Raw genomic sequence first — 17,728 nt, 5'->3', positions numbered from 1 at the left:
GGCAGCTCCACGGGAATCCTGACCCCCTTCATTTTATCTTACATTACCTGACCTCTCATTCTTACCCAAGCCTGCACCACCTGTATCGGCTCACCTTGACCTACATTGTCTCTGTACTTACCTGATAAAGCACTAGGTTGTTGTTGTTGTTGCTGTTGTTGTTGTTGCATGCGTTTCCATACCGTTCCCTTGGTCAGTATTATTACAATATGATGATAACATCAACAATACCAGTACGATCCTCCGTCCTTCTGTCCGTCCGCGGCCATAACAAACCACGGAGTGAGCCCTTCAGTAACTTCTTACTTCCCGACGACGAGATCATGAGAGGCCTCACCATCCTCCAGGCGAACCAGCTCGGGCGGCAGCCTCACTAGGACTGTTGGTTGCTCGTTCTCTCACAGTCTGTGGATAGTTCAGACTGTTACTGAAATGATAATTACTGGAAAATGTACATGAGAGGAATGACTCTCTCTCTCTCTCTCTCTCTCTCTCTCTCTCTCTCTCTCTCTCTCTCTCTCTCTCTCTCTCTCTCTCTCTCTCTGCTCTGAAGTCAGAGACTACACAATCAACGCCTCTGACGCTCCACATCTATTTTCCCGACATGAAAGAGTTAACCCGTCAGGGCAACATATTGTTCTCATACCAGATAATTAACTACATCTTTTTGTCTATACCTATTAGGTTTTGTTAGTGGCTGACACTCACCTGAGCATCGGCCAGAGTTCTCTACATCTACAGCCAGGCACTAGACCATGTACATTACTGCGTTACATCAAACTACCTTGAAACGTTACTTTCCTTTCTATACACTCATGATGATGTTTGGTGGCTGGGCACCGCAGGATGCCCTGCTTGCAAGGTGGAGGGTCCTATGGTAAGGGTAGAGGACGATGAGTAAACTCCACACATGTCGTCACTACACAACTGAACATCATCAGTGATACAGCGCGTCGAACGCCCTCGCCTCTGGCCGGGCAGGTGTGGCAAGCGATGCTCACCATCTCCCGTTATGGCCAATGTTGTCGATTTTTATAATTGATGATTAAAAATCTAATTACCACCTGCTCAGTTCCCACGTCCCCCATTCCCATCCCCACCCCCTCCTTCACGACGCGCCACAAGATATATAAATAATATCTAACGTGTCAGGGGTTCTCCTGCTGAGACCTGAGTGCTAGAATGCATTTTGAACCTCATATTTAGAAACTATGATTGTCAGAAGATGGACTTAGGTTGCTCATTACTGGTCATGGAAAGACTCATTTGTTCTGGTCTTTGGAGGATCAACCACTTCTGAGAATGTGATGTTACGAGACCATGCGAGCCATTCATGATCTTGCCTTACAATACACACTTCCTCCTGGAGGATCTTACCATTACAAGATGTACTTCAGGTTTAGATGATCTTGTCCTCGTAAGATGCGCATCAACCCTGGAAGATCTGGCCTTTATTAAATACTGCACTTGAATTCGTGACCGTAAGATGTCCTTTTGTTATTGTTTCGAAGAAGAAGGTTCCTGAAAGATATCCTCAAACCCCTTGAGCAGTACGATGTGACCCTTGGGAATGATGGCATGACCTTTGACCTGACCTTTTAAGAATTGGATTAAAGGTTAGGACAGCGTATGCAAGAGTAGTTTCATCCTGCTCAACAGTCGTGCCCTCGTGTTCAAAGTGCTCTGGCGAGCTCCTGCTGTCACCACACGTCCTTACCCTCCTCCCTGCCTCCCTGCCTGAGGAGATGCTCAGGGCGCCGACCCTGGATGAAATGTTGACATCCCTCCCCCCCCCCCCCCTTTCTTCCTGGCTGACGCTCCCTTCTGCCTGGCTGACGCTGCTGGAGTCAGCATTGACACCCTCCCCTGGTGAAGCCCTGACCGTCTCTCCTGCCTCTCCCAGACACCTCACACACGGCATTCCTCTGCTGCTTCTCTGCCGTCCACGTTGATCATACTTTATTGTCTTCCTTTTTGTTATCTTATTTATTTTTCCTAACGTGTTGTCTACTTTTCTACTGACTTTTTGCAGTTATTTCTGTGTATGTTCTTACTTACCCCTTCCTCTTGTATTCTGTATAATTGTATATACTTACTTCTGTATTTCTTCGTTATTATGCAGTCTACTTTACACACACACACACACACACACACACACACACACACACACACACACACACACACACACACACACACACTAACACACACACACACACACACACACACACACACACACACACACACACACACACACACACCTCCCATACGTTCTCTGAAGCTCTCGCTTATGTACATCAATATATATATATATATATATATATATATATATATATATATATATATATATATATATATATATATATATATATATATATATATATATATGTAGAAACAGATAAAGATGGATAGAAATTCCCTTGTATACAAACATGCAGCTGTGATGACGTGCAGGGCAGCGTATCCGTGCATGATGCACGCGTCACGGGCCGCTACCCTCGTGCTGGTGTGTGTGTGTGTGTGTGTGTGTGTGTGTGTGGTTGCATGAGTCGTTCTCCTCTGGTATGTTGTCACTTTATAGAGTAGCATCTTACATCGTTATGGTAGACGTTGCTCCTCACCAAGTGATCTCAAAGATCCAGGGGCAGTGAAATTCAAGTGACCGTTTGCCGTGTTCTGTATCATTAAAAACTTTTCGTCACTCACTGACGGAGAGAATTCTCTGCAAGAAAGTGGTGGAGGCGGGCGGGCAACCCGTACCGCAAATATGGTCAGCCATGACGTCACGGGAACCACACCCAGGGAGGAGGCCAGACCTATATAAATAGCTGTGGAGACGAAGATGTGTGCACCGTCGCCGACAACGTGAGCAACATGTACAAGGTAAAGTTGCATGTACAACGTAACTCCGGGTGACGACCATACACCTTGAATAATGCCCCTCACACCCCAGCCACCGTGGCCACGGTGAGGGAGTACTGAGGTGGACAGTACGTCTAGTTAACGTTGGTCAGGTTATAAGTTTCTCTGTGACTAGTGAGGAAGTGTAGTGAGTTAGTCAGAAGTTAGGTCTTATGGCTTGCATGTTCCCCTCCCACTGTGCACCGCTGCTGGGGCAGTTGCTTTGGTCCTCACCGTGCATTCCTGCCTCCACCAATATGAATGGGCGAAGTCTGGAGCCTACATGATAAGGCGGATACACCTCATTGGAAGGGTAGTTGATAATGCAGGGCGGAATGTACGTACCTAAAGCTAGGGATACAGGTATGTACTTAACTGTAATAACTGGACACACTGGCATAGAGGCTGGATCTGGGTCGCCCATCCAGCGCTGGATTCTTCCGGCTGTCTTCGTTGTCCAGTCACAATCATTTTGGGTTCCATATACCAGTTAAGTGTGTCCCTTGAGTAAGGTAGTACATGCAGGCTATTAAGGCCTGTAGACTGTCACCACATGCATTATAGCAAGCTGCTCTCTGTTCACTATAAAGTCAGAGAACTGAAGAACTCTTCAGTCAACAGTGTTCTGTCTTGGTGTCTCTCAGGGGAAATCATCCGATGTGTCGCCGCAGTATTGCCTCTGGTCAAACTCAAATATCTAATGACGCTCAGAATCTAAATGATGCACCACAGACACCACCACACAATTCATAAATGTTTCCTCGTGTCTTTTTAAGCTGTGAGCCGCCACAGGCATACTCACTCACCTGGGGTATGATACCAGCCTTGATTCTGGTGAGATTTAGATTTCATGAATTTTTGTTATGTGACGACATCCGGAACACAGGATTCAGGTTTTGTTTTTCTTCATCGACGTCGATGTTTGTAAAGACCCTGGCTGCTGCAGGCGGCAGTGCCCACTGATGCAGACTCCAGCACATGCTACTGCGGACCCTACCATCAGCCGCTGTAGACCCTACCATCAGCCACTGTAGACCCTACCATCAGCCACTGTAGACCCTACCATCAGCCACTGTAGACCCTACCATCAGCCACTGTAGACCCTACCATCAGCCACTGTAGACCCTACCATCAGCCGCTGCAGACCCTACCATCAGCCGCTGCAGACCCTACCATCAGCCACTGTAGACCCTACCATCAGCCGCTGTAGACCCTACCATCAGCTATTGCAGACCCTATCATCAGCTGTTGCAGACCCTACCATCAGCTGTTGCAGACCCTACCATCAGCTGTTGCAGACCCAACCGTCAGCTGCTGCAAATAATAAAAAAACATCTGCATAAGCTCAGCGAGACGTCTCTGAGCAGAGTTCGACTAAGCGTAAACAAATGCATATTTGATCATCGATCGGGGAACTTCTTGTCTTGAAAACATTTTGCAGATCACAGCAAACTGTAATGTATCTCGTGAGCAGATCACAGCAAACTGTAATGTATCTCGTGGGCAGATCACAGCAAACTGTAATGTATCTCGTGAGCAGATCACAGCAAACTGTAATGTATCTCGTGGGCAGATCACAGCAAACTGTAATGTATCTCGTGAGCAGATCACAGCAAACTGTAATGTATCTCGTGAGCAGATCACAGCAAACTGTAATGTATCTCGTGGGCAGATCACAGCAAACTGTAATGTATCTCGTGAGCAGATCACAGCAAACTGTAATGTAGCTCGTGAGCAGATCACAGCAAACTGTAATGTATCTCGTGAGCAGATCACAGCAAACTGTAATGTATCTCGTGGGCAGATCACAGCAAACTGTAATGTATCTCGTAAGCAGATCACAGCAAACTGTAATGTATCTCGTGGGCAGATCACAGCAAACTGTAATGTATCTCGTGAGCAGATCACAGCAAACTGTAATGTATCTCGTAAGCAGATCACAGCAAACTGTAATGTATCTCGTGAGAAGATCAACAAATTTGTTGTAAGTTTACATTTTTTACAAATCATTTTTCAAAAATGGTGGATAATTTAACACACAGATGCACAGTGATATTCCCATACTAACACAAGGAAATATACACAAAACACACTGATTAACATACATACACATATAGAAATAGTCATAATCATATACACATACATTCATATATAATGCAGTGGTTAGCGTCTCTGACCGCGATGCACGCATGGGTCCGCCCAGGCTCGAATCCTGGTCACGGCAGTCAGCCAACCCAGCCGTTCATCTCCTCCGATCTGTTGGGTAAATGGTTATCTGTATTTGGCTGGTGTGTCTGTACCTGTGTGTGTCTGTGTAAATATAAGAGTAAAAGCATCGTGCATGGAGCAGTATGAGTGTAAAACTCCCGCCGTAATACAAAACTAACAATCACAAATAAGAATTAGACAAAACAGACACACACACACACACACACACACACACACACACACACACACACACACACACACACACACACACACACACACACACACACACATGCACGAATACGAAATGTCAGCTTTACTCGGACGATTGGCAGAGCAGTGCCTGCCAAAGGTCAGATGCCATTGCCTCCGTCACTTGACTCGTGTTTTGCTTTATTCCACTCGAAGGTCAACTTTAATAACCTCAGAATACGAGAGACCAGCTTGATCCACTGGCTTATATTGCTTCACCCTTACTCTGTTGTCAGAAATTCTTAATAATGCAACCTGATCGGTAATCATATATATATATATATATATATATATATATATATATATATATATATATATATATATATATATATATATATATATATATATATATATATATATATATATATATATATATATATATATATATATATATATATATATATATATATATATATATATATATATATATATATATATATATATATATATATATATATATATATATATATACTCATTCGACTTTTATAACTTCATATATTCATTTTCTTTAAAGAAGGTTATCTCGAAAAATGATCACAGTATACCACAGTATACTATTTCATGGTATTCTAGCAAGACTTTCCCCTCTCACTCCTGTCTATCTGATGTAAGAAAAACCAGCTGGCATTTTAGATCAAAGTTCTGAAATAAGTTTGCTTTTGGAGTCAGTGTATTAGTGGTTGATACCAGTAGATGGCATGTTAAACCTTAGACCAGTACGGTACCTGTGGTCTGCTCTGCTGCTTCAGTCACTCTTGATCACGTTTTTCTCCACTCTGGACTATCTCCTTAAGCCAGGCATTACTTCCTGTCTGTCAGGGACATGTAGAAACTGACAGTACTCTTTGGCAGGATAGATATCTCTGCCCTAGTGTTCAGGAGACAGATAAACAGATGGAAAGAGAGAATAACAGATGGAGCCATGTAGTTCTCCTCCCACACAAGAGCAGCCACAAGGGACGCTGTCTTCATTAAGATGTGTTCGTCTCCCACGAACTGTTCTCTTTCCTTTGCCACAATCTTGCCTTCGTTCCTACATCAATGGTGGACAACATACTCTGAACTACATACACTCTCTGTCTCTCAGCACGTTTCTCCCACTTGACACGCTCTCAAGCCCTACACACACACCAACTCAAAACACTGCTTCTTAACACACTCTCCAACTTGACACACTCCCAGGCTCACCACACTCTACAACTGAACACATTCAGTAACGCGACGCACTGAAACTCACTCACTACATCCTCTAACTCAACACACTCTCCAAATTGAGATTTTCTCAGATAACACACTTCAAATCAACACACTCTACATCGTAACACATTGATAGAAGGAACTTTCCAGGTTAACACACTCAACTTCAACGCACTTTTTACTCTTTCTACATAACTATTTTTGTCTTTAATTCTTTCCCTGTCATCATTATATGATAAGAACAACTGAATACCTTATCGTGCATAATCTAGAAAACGGCAATTCATTTACAACAAAAAATTTACATTTAGTAAAGTTAATTCACAATCAAACTGTTTTTGATTACCTTCTTGTTTTATATTGATAGTGTACTGTTTCATATGAATAACGTGCTGTTTCATATGATTAACGTGTTGTTTCATATGATTAACGTGTTGTTTCATATATCAACGACAGCGCTGTTTCATGTGATGAATCTACCGTAACATATGACTATTACGTCATCAGTATATCGTGTTACAGGTCATCGTGACAAGCGTCACTCTCATGGTTTGATGAGCTAGTGTTCAGGGTATATCACATTGTCTCAAAGTTGTCATATTGCTATTAACTGTCTCTTATATTCTCTCTTATATTCTCTCTTTGTGTGTGTGTGTGTGTGTGTGTGTGTGTGTGTGTGTGTGTGTGTGTGTGTGTGTGTGTGTGCCTTATTCTTGTCTGCGTATTTATTTCATTGCCTGTCTGCTGGTCTGTCTGTCTGTCTGTCTATACATCTGTCGCGTTGTCTGCCTTCCTGTCTGTTGACGGAGTAACCTGAGTACCAGAAGAGGAAGGTGGCGCACATGTGTTGTGGGAAGGATCCGTTCTCACGCCAGACACATTTCCAGTCTATATTCCAACTCCCCCCCCTTCCCCCCTCCCCTCCTGCTCTCCCCACCCCCCTCAACTTTACGAATAAATTACGTGGGCAGGAAGGAGAACCGACCCCCACGCCTCCATCACGTGGGCAGGAAGGAGAACCGACCCCCACGCCTCCATCACGTGGGCAGGAAGGAGAACCGACCCCCACGCCTCCATCACGTGGGCAGGAAGGAGAACCGACCCCCACGCCTCCATCACGTGGGCAGGAAGGAGAACCGACCCCCACGCCTCCATCACGTGGGCAGGAAGGAGAACCGACCCCCACGCCTCCATCACGTGGGCAGGAAGGAGAACCGACCCCCACGCCTCCATCACGTGGGCAGGAAGGAGAACCGACCCCCACGCCTCCATCACGTGGGCAGGAAGGAGAACCGACCCCCACGCCTCCATCACGTGGGCAGGAAGGAGAACCGACCCCCACGCCTCCATCACGTGGGCAGGAAGGAGAACCGACCCCCACGCCTCCATCACGTGGGCAGGAAGGAGAACCGACCCCCACGCCTCCATCACGTGGGCAGGAAGGAGAACCGACCCCCACGCCTCCATCACGTGGGCAGGAAGGAGAACCGACCCCCACGCCTCCATCACGTGGGCAGGAAGGAGAACCGACCCCCACGCCTCCATCACGTGGGCAGGAAGGAGAACCGACCCCCACGCCTCCATCACGTGGGCAGGAAGGAGAACCGACCCCCACGCCTCCATCACGTGGGCAGGAAGGAGAACCGACCCCCACGCCTCCATCACGTGGGCAGGAAGGAGAACCGACCCCCACGCCTCCATCACGTGGGCAGGAAGGAGAACCGACCCCCACGCCTCCATCACGTGGGCAGGAAGGAGAACCGACCCCCACGCCTCCATCACGTGGGCAGGAAGGAGAACCGACCCCCACGCCTCCATCACGTGGGCAGGAAGGAGAACCGACCCCCACGCCTCCATCACGTGGGCAGGAAGGAGAACCGACCCCCACGCCTCCATCACGTGGGCAGGAAGGAGAACCGACCCCCACGCCTCCATCACGTGGGCAGGAAGGAGAACCGACCCCCACGCCTCCATCACGTGGGCAGGAAGGAGAACCGACCCCCACGCCTCCATCACGTGGGCAGGAAGGAGAACCGACCCCCACGCGTCCATCACGTGGGCAGGAAGGAGAACCGACCCCCACGCCTCCATCACGTGGGCAGGAAGGAGAACCGACCCCCACGCCTCCATCACGTGGGCAGAAGGGAGAACCGACCCCCACGCCTCCATCACGTGGGCAGAAGGGAGAAGCGACCCCCACGCCCCCTCGCTCGAATCTGTTTAGCATGCGCCGAGGTCATCCTCCACGTCCCCGTGATAACTTTTGATACACAGCGAAGATCATGGTGCACCTACAGCATTCTCCTGTCAGCCTTCCCAGGGCCGTCCTCTGTACGGTTTTATATTTGTTAGTCTGTCTGTCTGTCTGTCTGTCTGTCTGTCTGACAGTGTGATGGGTGTGGATGTTTGTCACGAGAGACAGGGTACAGTGAGAGTCACTGCAGTGACTATTCTACAGGAGCTTCCACCGGGAGCGTTAAAACAGTGCTTCTTGGTGTCAGAACATCAGAGTCTGGAGTGTGGTATACTGTGTCATGTTACCCTGTGTTGCTTTAAGGCAAGTAAGGCTATGCTCATTATTACTCTGTTATACGGTATAATGTTCTATCATGCCGTGTGATACCATGCAGCATTATGCCATGTTATGCTTTACCCTGCTGGGTTACACCGCATTATGTTGCACCTATGTACATATGTCGTGTTGATGAGGACGACTGACTACCCTTATGTCTACCTCAGGTCGTCGTGGTCGTGGCGCTGCTGCTGCTGGTGGTGAGGTCGTCCATGGCTGGCCCTTACAGCAGTCCTGCACACGATGTAAGTACTGGGCCTTTACCTCCTCCTCCTGTTCCTCATCCTGTGTTATCACTCTTGTGTTTACTTTTGATTTTCATTGTTTTCTTTTCGTCCTTTCTCTTACTCTTCATCTTCCTCCTCTTCCTCTTCTTCTTGAGATCCTTCTGAAAATCATCTTGTACGTCGCGTTTTTCCTTGGTTTTCCTCCTGTTTCCTTCATACCAATTATTTTTATAATCATCCTCTTCCTCGAGTCTTTGTTCTTGGTCTTCTTCTTTATCATCTTCTGCTTCTCTATTTCTTATCATCTTTTATCTACTTCGTTTTCCTTCATCCGGTTATCTTGCTGGAGACTTGGTGAATAACCCAGGCGTCATGGAATGTTGTTTTGAGAGCACTTCACCTCGTCTGCTGGGGCTGGAGATCCGGGTCACAGATACCGCTGGCCTGACAAATATAGCGGAGTTAAAGCGATATATCTGAGCCATACAGTGAGGCAGACATTGATGTACCTCACCTCCTGAGGAATAACATAGACTAGTCATCAGTGTACCTAATCCACATACAAGTGTTAGGAACACGGAAACGAAAATATAACGCCGAGAACACGACCATACAATCCTCTGGTGCGACAACACGACCACTGAGCACGTCGTTACGACGCTTTGGCATGATGACCTGGCCTGACCCTTACAGTTAAGGTCAGGGTTAAATCATCATAACCACGTGTCACACTAACGTGCTCAATAGGTGTAACTGTTGAGATAATGATAAAAGTATAGGATGAACTGCATAAAGACCCGTACAGACGTCAGAGAGAAAATATCAGAAACACTTTTACTTATATGATGAAAACATAAACAGCTGCAGGAGAGAGGCGTTCGACCTCTCTGAGCCATACAGGAGTTCCGGAGTCACGTGGAGGATTATGTGAACCTGGGAAGAAGTTAGAGGCATAAGACTGATTCACATGAAACATGCTGGGGGATCACAAGCAACTGATTGTTGTAAGTGAACAACTTAGTAATATTTGACGTACGGAGGATTGTTGTGTGAGACAAACGTCAGAGTTCTGTATGTTCCGTACGACAGCCACAAATAGTAAGTATCCCGTCTGTCAAAAAGTTAATTATTATGAGTAGTATTAGTGATGGGCAAACCATTATATAAAGTAAACATGTTCCACGAGCCACTGAGATGCCGCTTACCTCATCCCCTTGGCTTCTGCCGCAGATCCCAGCCAAGTACTACTTCCAGTACGACGTGAAGGACGACTACTCCGGCAACGACTACACCCACAGTGAGGACAGGGACGACTACAACACCAAGGGACAGTACCAGATCCTCCTGCCCGACGGTCGTGTCCAGACTGTTGACTACACCGTGACGAAGGAAGGCGGCTTCCAGGCCAACGTGGCGGCTCAGGGCGTCAAGAGTTACGCCTGAGGAGCTCCTCTTCCCCCTCCTCATCGCCTGCGCCTCCGTACTTACCTCCGTCCTCCTCCCTCTGTGAACTCAGCCTCGATCTTTTGTTTCCAGAAAATTTTGATAAATGTATAACCAAACCTAAATGTGTCTTGTTTACTTCTTCTACTATTGTCATACCTGTGCAGTCACTCTAATTATGGAATTTAGGTTTAGAACTCTATTAATACTCTAAAATTTCCTGTATCTGTCGTAGTTCACATACCACTCACGCTGGCATGGAAAACAGAGGTTAAATTGCTCATGTTGTCATGATAACAGTAAACAATAAGTAAATTCAAATTTTCCAAACAGACAATTATTAGAATAATGAACAACGATGTCAGATGACTGTCAGTCACGGACTCAGTGAAGACCATTCTCTACGTGCTTTTCTCAGGCGTCACCAGATGTATCAAGTCACTGTAACCAACCCAAGATCTATGTTTTCTAAAGTATTGCCTATACGTATATGACGTTTTTAATGACATCATGTGATGTACCAGACATCAGAATATATGGTAGCGACATTTGTATCTATAGTATGTAAGACATCTGGATGCTGCCCCTAAACGACAGCAAGTGGTGGTAATGGTCGTAGCAGTATAGTGCGATAGTAGCAGGTGTGGTAGCGTCAAGTGATCGTAGTGGTTGTAGTGGTTGTAGCAGTACAGCGCGATAGTAGCAGGTGTGCAGTAACGTCAGCAGCAGACATACCCGACAGAACTGGTGACGCCATCAACATCAACATGATGACATAAATCATCAATGAGAAACAAGATTTTTGATGAAGAAGCCCACATCCTTCCCTGCTCCTCCCATCTACCAGTATGTACCCGTTGTATCCACTTCGACAGCAGGCTTTCCTCCCTCGTCAGCTGGTTCTTACCCCTGCTCCAGATAGCACTTCGATGCTCACTCCGTTGAGAAGCTTGAGAATGACCTTCTTCTTACTCAGGTACCGCGAGGATGACTGACTTTTTCGCTGGGGAGTTTATCGACGGCTTATCCTTTTATTAAGAGGCTTATCGACAACACTTCTCGTCAGGTATCACTAACACTTCGTTAAGTAGCTCACGAGCCGCTAATCCGTCGTTAGGTAGTTCAAAGACAACCGTTCCTTCGTCAAGTACCCCCGGACTACTGTTCTTTCGTCAGGGAGCTCATACAGAACCGTTCCTTCGTCAAGTACCCCCGGACTACTGTTCTTTCGTCAGGGAGCTCATACAGAACCGTTCCCTCTTCTTTCGGGTAGACTCTGGATGGTTTACATATAACCGTTCTTCACCAGGTAACTCCACGATGACTGTTTCTTCGTGTGGTCTCTCTCAAACGACTTACTCTCCCTCGTCAGCTCGCTGACGGTGAAGGTCAGAGGTCACAGGAACACACGTTAGATTCCCCTGTCACTTTAAGGTTATTGATTATCCATAAAGTGGTCGAGTGCGTCGTAGGAGAGACCACAGGTGCCACTGATGACGCGCCCAACAGGCGTGGTATTAGAGACCACAGGTGCCACTGATGACGCGCCCAACAGGCGTGGTATCAGAGTCCACAGGTGTCATTGATGACGCGCCCAACAGGTAAACATTAAATTATTCTGTGGCAAGACGACTTCTTGCCACAGAATAATTTGAAACTTCCTTCTTTGGTTCACCCACGTCGTCGTGTTAGACTGCTTCATGTAGAAGTTGAGCGATTGTGTGGCGCAGAGAGGCAGGCTGAGGGTCTCCTGTAGCAAGGAGTGGGTGCAGCTCGGCCAAGCGTTTGAGTGCTGACATGAGTGGTGGGTGAGTGCAGGTGGACGGGTGTTGCAGCGAGTGCTGGTGACCTGGGCGTCCCCAGGGCAGGACTGTGACCCAGATCGATGGTTCACCTCCGCCTCGTCAGCCACACCTGTCCCTCACTGTCGCTACAGGTGGCTGTGTCCTGCTGCTGCTGCTAACCAGATCGAATGGATGTGGCTACCATGATATGAACAGTGTAGCAGCGTTAGCGGTGGCTGACGTGTGATCATTCAATATTGACTTGATCGGGTAATTACGTCTGCATCATAGGAATGGCTGGAAATAGTCGAATCATTTTATAATTCTTTCGTCCTCTTCGTCAACCTTCATGATATTTTCGTTCCAGTTCAAATGTTCCATGACTGACTCGGTGGGAGATTTCATTTCAGAATTTTCCCGTTGCCTGAGTTCTTTCTGTCCCACGGGCACCATAACAACAGTGAATGTGTGATCCCACGGGTTCTGTAGCACTGCAGGAACCATCCGCCCGTGTGTGCGCGTGTTAGAGAGAGTGAGAGAGAGAGAGAGAGAGAGAGAGAGAGAGAGAGAGAGAGAGAGAGAGGGGGGGGGGGGCGGAGAGAGAGGTGTGACTGATGTCGCTGACGTACAATAAGTCATGGACTCCACGCCTACAACTCATACCTACACGTACCTGAACGTGTAACTGTAATAAATGTATCGCCTTTGAAGATATAGAGTCGGGGTGGAGGCTCGATAAGGTTTTCTTGCAGACTCTTTAGATCATTATCGTCTGTCTGTCAATGTTTCTGTCTCTCTGGGTAACCTCTCATAGTTTGATCTCTTCATCCATCAAGCAAATATAAACTTTTGGCTTCCCGGTTTGCGGTTCTGTCAGTTTTCCTGAGGATTCTACTTAAAAAAAAAAATCTGAAAGTTACGATTTCCTTTATTTTTCGGGGATGATACAGGAAGTTATTGCAGCAGCCGAGAACTTTGGTGACAGTGGACCCAAAAGTGACTCAGGAACCACAGGTATAAGGCGCTTTGTGATGAGGGACGCAGGAATGGAGCAGCTGAGGCGACGACTGAGCAGTTGTCCGACACCTCAGATGACGAGAAAGTGCGTTACGAATTGCCAGGAAACTACTCCAGCTGTCTCGACTGCCATGAGTTTCGCTGTCTGCAGCTGTTTCCTCCAGAGCCTCAAATGTGTGACGACGCTGCAAAGAACTGCAAAGGCGACTCGCTTCGTCCACAGGTTCACGACGCGTCACCTGAATCCCAGGAGGTTGTCAGACGTACCCCCAGGAGAGGCGGTATTATGCTGTGACAGGAGCACCCGCAGGTGGCCCGCCGCCACCCATCTCTACCAACGCAGCGCCGGGAACACCCGCTGCGGCGCTGCCTTCAGGACACCTCCCTCACCTTTTACACTGTCGTCTGCAGCCCAGGTCTTGCCTCGTGCAGTGTCACGATGCTGGCAGTTTTCACTGATTTCAGTTGTCTGGGAAAATGAATTGTTTAGTAACCACTTCATCCAGATGGTCCAGAGTTTCACAGCCAAGGGTTTGTTGACACTAAAGTTGCTTCGCTAAATATGTTCGTGATGCAGGCTGTGTGTGATTACTGTTTGTGTGTCACGGGGAAAGAGCTGTACACTCGTGTTGCCCCGTTTGTGTGTGTGTGTGTGTGTGTTTAGAATACTTCAGAGTTAGTGTAATGACATTTTCTAAAACTGCTTCACACGTGTGTGTTCGAACGTTCAGAGTCGGAGTTCATGAATACTAAAACAGTTTCGCTTCCGTCATCGAATGCTATAGAACAGGTCACTGAAACTGTGAATTCGTCTGCTGTAATGGTTTAGTGTCAGTGTGTTGGTTGAGTGGTGAAGCTGCTGCACATGTCTTGGAATGTTTCATGATCGAGATGTATCAACCTAGAGGTTGACTGTGACTCCCAGCAAGTTTATTCAGACTGTGACAGTGTTGTGTATGGTCTAAACTTTCCATTGGTTGTTATAACTTGACAATGACGGCGTAAATAACTCAGGTTGTGTTAGGCCTACGGACCCAACAGCTTAAGGACGGTAGAAGTGTGTGCCCTCACTGGGACCGAGTTTGTCTGCCTCGTGCACTCTGTGCTACACCATGCTGGCCTCTGATGCTTGGACAACAGCGTCCTCATCTGTGACTACAGCACAGCGTGGGACCAGGCCTTCAGGAACCTCACTACTGTTGGTAAGTCTGATCATTCGTAACGTCATTGTGTATAACTTGGATAGGAATTATATAACTCCGATTTGAGGACAATCTCGAAAACCTTACACCGGGAAGTAATTTTTGTATAACATTGCAGCTTGCTCTCTGATGTGGTAACACTTCCATGGTTAACGACTGTGTAGTGATAATTCATCTTACAAGATTTACAGGAAGAAGTTTAGGAATATCAGTTTGCACAGTAGGTCATATTGCTGGGCCTATTTTGCCAGTTTAGCCCCGCGAGGAGGAGGGTACGACCGTGAGTTGTTATTGACACTTTGTGCTGATTGTACAATTGATTGTCACTTCAGTAAGAAAACGTAGGATGATCAGTGTTAGTGTCGAGGAAAACTTTTACTAGAGGTTATCTTAGTGAGGCTTAACAACAGACAGTGGTATTTATTGATCCCGAACGAACAAGTTATGTGATATATTGAACCCGTACGAACAAGCTATGGGATATATTGATCCCGAACCTTCTGCTTTGGTATTACCCTTTAAAGCAGCGAACCATGACGTAGTATCCGCGTGGGGATTAGTAGATCAGAATGGAAGATGTGACAACATAAAGTGTTGTGTCAGTAGTGAGAACTGTATGCCATGATGCGGTCTTTACTGGTTTCTTGTTTCATGTTAGTTGCAGGAACAGACGAAAGTCGTGTCTGAATTTCGTAATTTTTGAAAGGCACTTTTGATATACCAGTTTGACTGCATTTCTGCAAATGCCACCAAAATTGTCTTCACCTGTTTCTCTCCGAAATAGTGATCTTGATTTTACTATTTCCTTTGAAGACTCCGTGGTTCATCCTCTCAATCCTGTCGAAAATCTGCCGCTCACACAGCTGGAGGGAGAGCTCCTCTTCCACCTTCCCTATCTACACAGTTCTCTGAAAATCAGTCCACTGCCCACCCCCACCCAAACATCGTTTCCCAAATGTTCCCCTGCCGCAGCCTTTCATATAAATCATATGATTTTCTGTTCATTTCATCATTGTTAGAAGAAAGTACAGAGTTTTAAGTTTCATATGTTAGAACTTTTAACTTGGGTTGATAAAGCTTTGTTCTTACCTATACTCCATATATAACCTGCTCTGGGAAACTAGAATGTATTTTGAAAAGTTTCAGCAGATCTGTATATTGATCATGTATCGATCTAGTTATATTGTTCATATTCATTATCATTGTTATTGTTATGTCAACAGTAGAAATTTCCTGGGGTTTTTAAGGTTCTGAAGATGAAACAAAACTTTCGAAACAACAAGCAATAGATATGTTTTCAGTACGATAGTGTTTCTCATATATATATATATATATATATATATATATATATATATATATATATATATATATATATATATATCATCGTCTTGTTATTGGGTCAGGTCACAGTGCATGTTCTTGAGAGAGTGGTGAGGTCGAGTCAGAGGGAAAGGCCACAGGCGAGACGAAACCCTTCAAGACACTGACATCCTGGTGAGGGTTCCACGGGTCAGGGCTTCACAAGACCTAGATTTAACGCTTCTGTAACAAGTGTGTATGTTAGTGCTGCACTCACTGATGGTGTATGTTAGTGCTGCACTCACTGATGGTGTATGTTAGTGCTGCACTCACTGATGGTGTATGTTAGTGCAGCACTCACTGATGGTGTATGTTAGTGCTGCACTCACTGATGGTGTATGTTAGTGCAGCACTCACTGATGGTGTATGTTAGTGCAGCACTCACTGATGGTGTATGTTAGTGCAGCACTCACTGATGGTGTATGTTAGTGCAGCACTCACTGATGGTGTATGTATTCCTGTATACATTTTACTGTGTCAGTAATCTTTCTAAATACGTTTTACTGTACTGTACTATGTTGTCTAACGTTAATAATTTGTTTGTTTGCCGAGAGCGAATGCCTGATTAGATGGAAATAAGATCGTGGTCGGAGAACCGTAACGTAGCAGATGTAATGATGTGATTATAGTTAGAGAGTTCAGTAGTGAGGGTAGGGAACACGTGTCGGATGTGTGTTTATCTTCTGATCGTTAATGAGGAGAACAAATAACTTTTGCTCCATCATGGTCGTCCTGGCTAGAGTCTAACCATCCCTGAAGCGTGGTGTGTATTGATATCTGCACAGAGGATTCCAGGTGGAAGATGTGGAGAGATCAGTGCTTCGTGGCCGGAAGTCATAGCGTCAAAGTGTTGTACATAAACAAATCTTAATGAAAATATACGAAACATAAATTCACAAAGGTTAGAGACATTCTGAGCCAAATTTCTGTTGTGTCAGTATAAGGAGACAAGATCCACGAGACGAGCAACGGGAGGTTTTATATTACAGTAGACGCAAACGCTGCCCTAAAGCAGACATGATGGTGAGATCTAAGAGCATAGTGGAGGCAGCCTTGTACTAGTGGGCTTCAGAGAGATCAGGGAAGAAGTGAAGAAATTGTGTTCCACAGAGGAAAGGTTAAGGTTAGACTTGAGACAGCAAATGTTACAGAAATGAACTGAAAAAGAAGCAGGTCTTGGATCTGCATCAGGAGGAGTCCACTAACTTGATGCCGTTCCACTTCAGCACAGAACCAGGAAAATGTTAGAAATTTTAATAAGGATAAGGAATGAAAAATAAGTATTAAGTCTACATTATTTGAAAGAATTAGAAAACCGTACTTTGAACATTCTTGTCACTGAATGGAATCATTACCTGACCGGCTCAGCAGAAATGGTGACTTATTTTCTTGGCAAATGTTCTGGGTTTCCTCAGCTCAAATGTAGAAGAGTTCAAAATTCCAGCCCTGGAACAGTGTTCCATGGATGAATACCAAATATTACATGGATGATTACAAGGTGTTCCATGGGTGAGTACTACCTATTATATGGGTCATAAGAAAGTGTAACATGGTTGAGTGCTTTTATTCACA

General features: G+C 45.9%; 1 protein-coding gene across 1 annotated transcript; it reads left to right on the top strand.

Annotated features, from left to right (window-relative positions):
- Positions 1-2,616: 2,616 nt before the first annotated feature.
- Positions 2,617-10,919, top strand: LOC139756689 (cuticle protein 19-like). Its single transcript, XM_071676344.1, has 3 exons — positions 2,617-2,880; positions 9,292-9,369; positions 10,582-10,919. The coding sequence occupies exons 1-3, from the start codon at positions 2,872-2,874 to the stop codon at positions 10,792-10,794; spliced, it is 300 nt and encodes a 99-aa protein (XP_071532445.1). The 5' UTR covers positions 2,617-2,871; the 3' UTR covers positions 10,795-10,919.
- The last annotated feature ends 6,809 nt before the right edge of the window (positions 10,920-17,728 follow it).

Source organism: Panulirus ornatus, chromosome 23 (assembly GCF_036320965.1).
Source record: "Panulirus ornatus isolate Po-2019 chromosome 23, ASM3632096v1, whole genome shotgun sequence".
Taxonomy (NCBI): Eukaryota; Metazoa; Arthropoda; class Malacostraca; order Decapoda; family Palinuridae; genus Panulirus; species Panulirus ornatus.
This window is presented reverse-complemented; position numbering and strand designations above follow the sequence as displayed.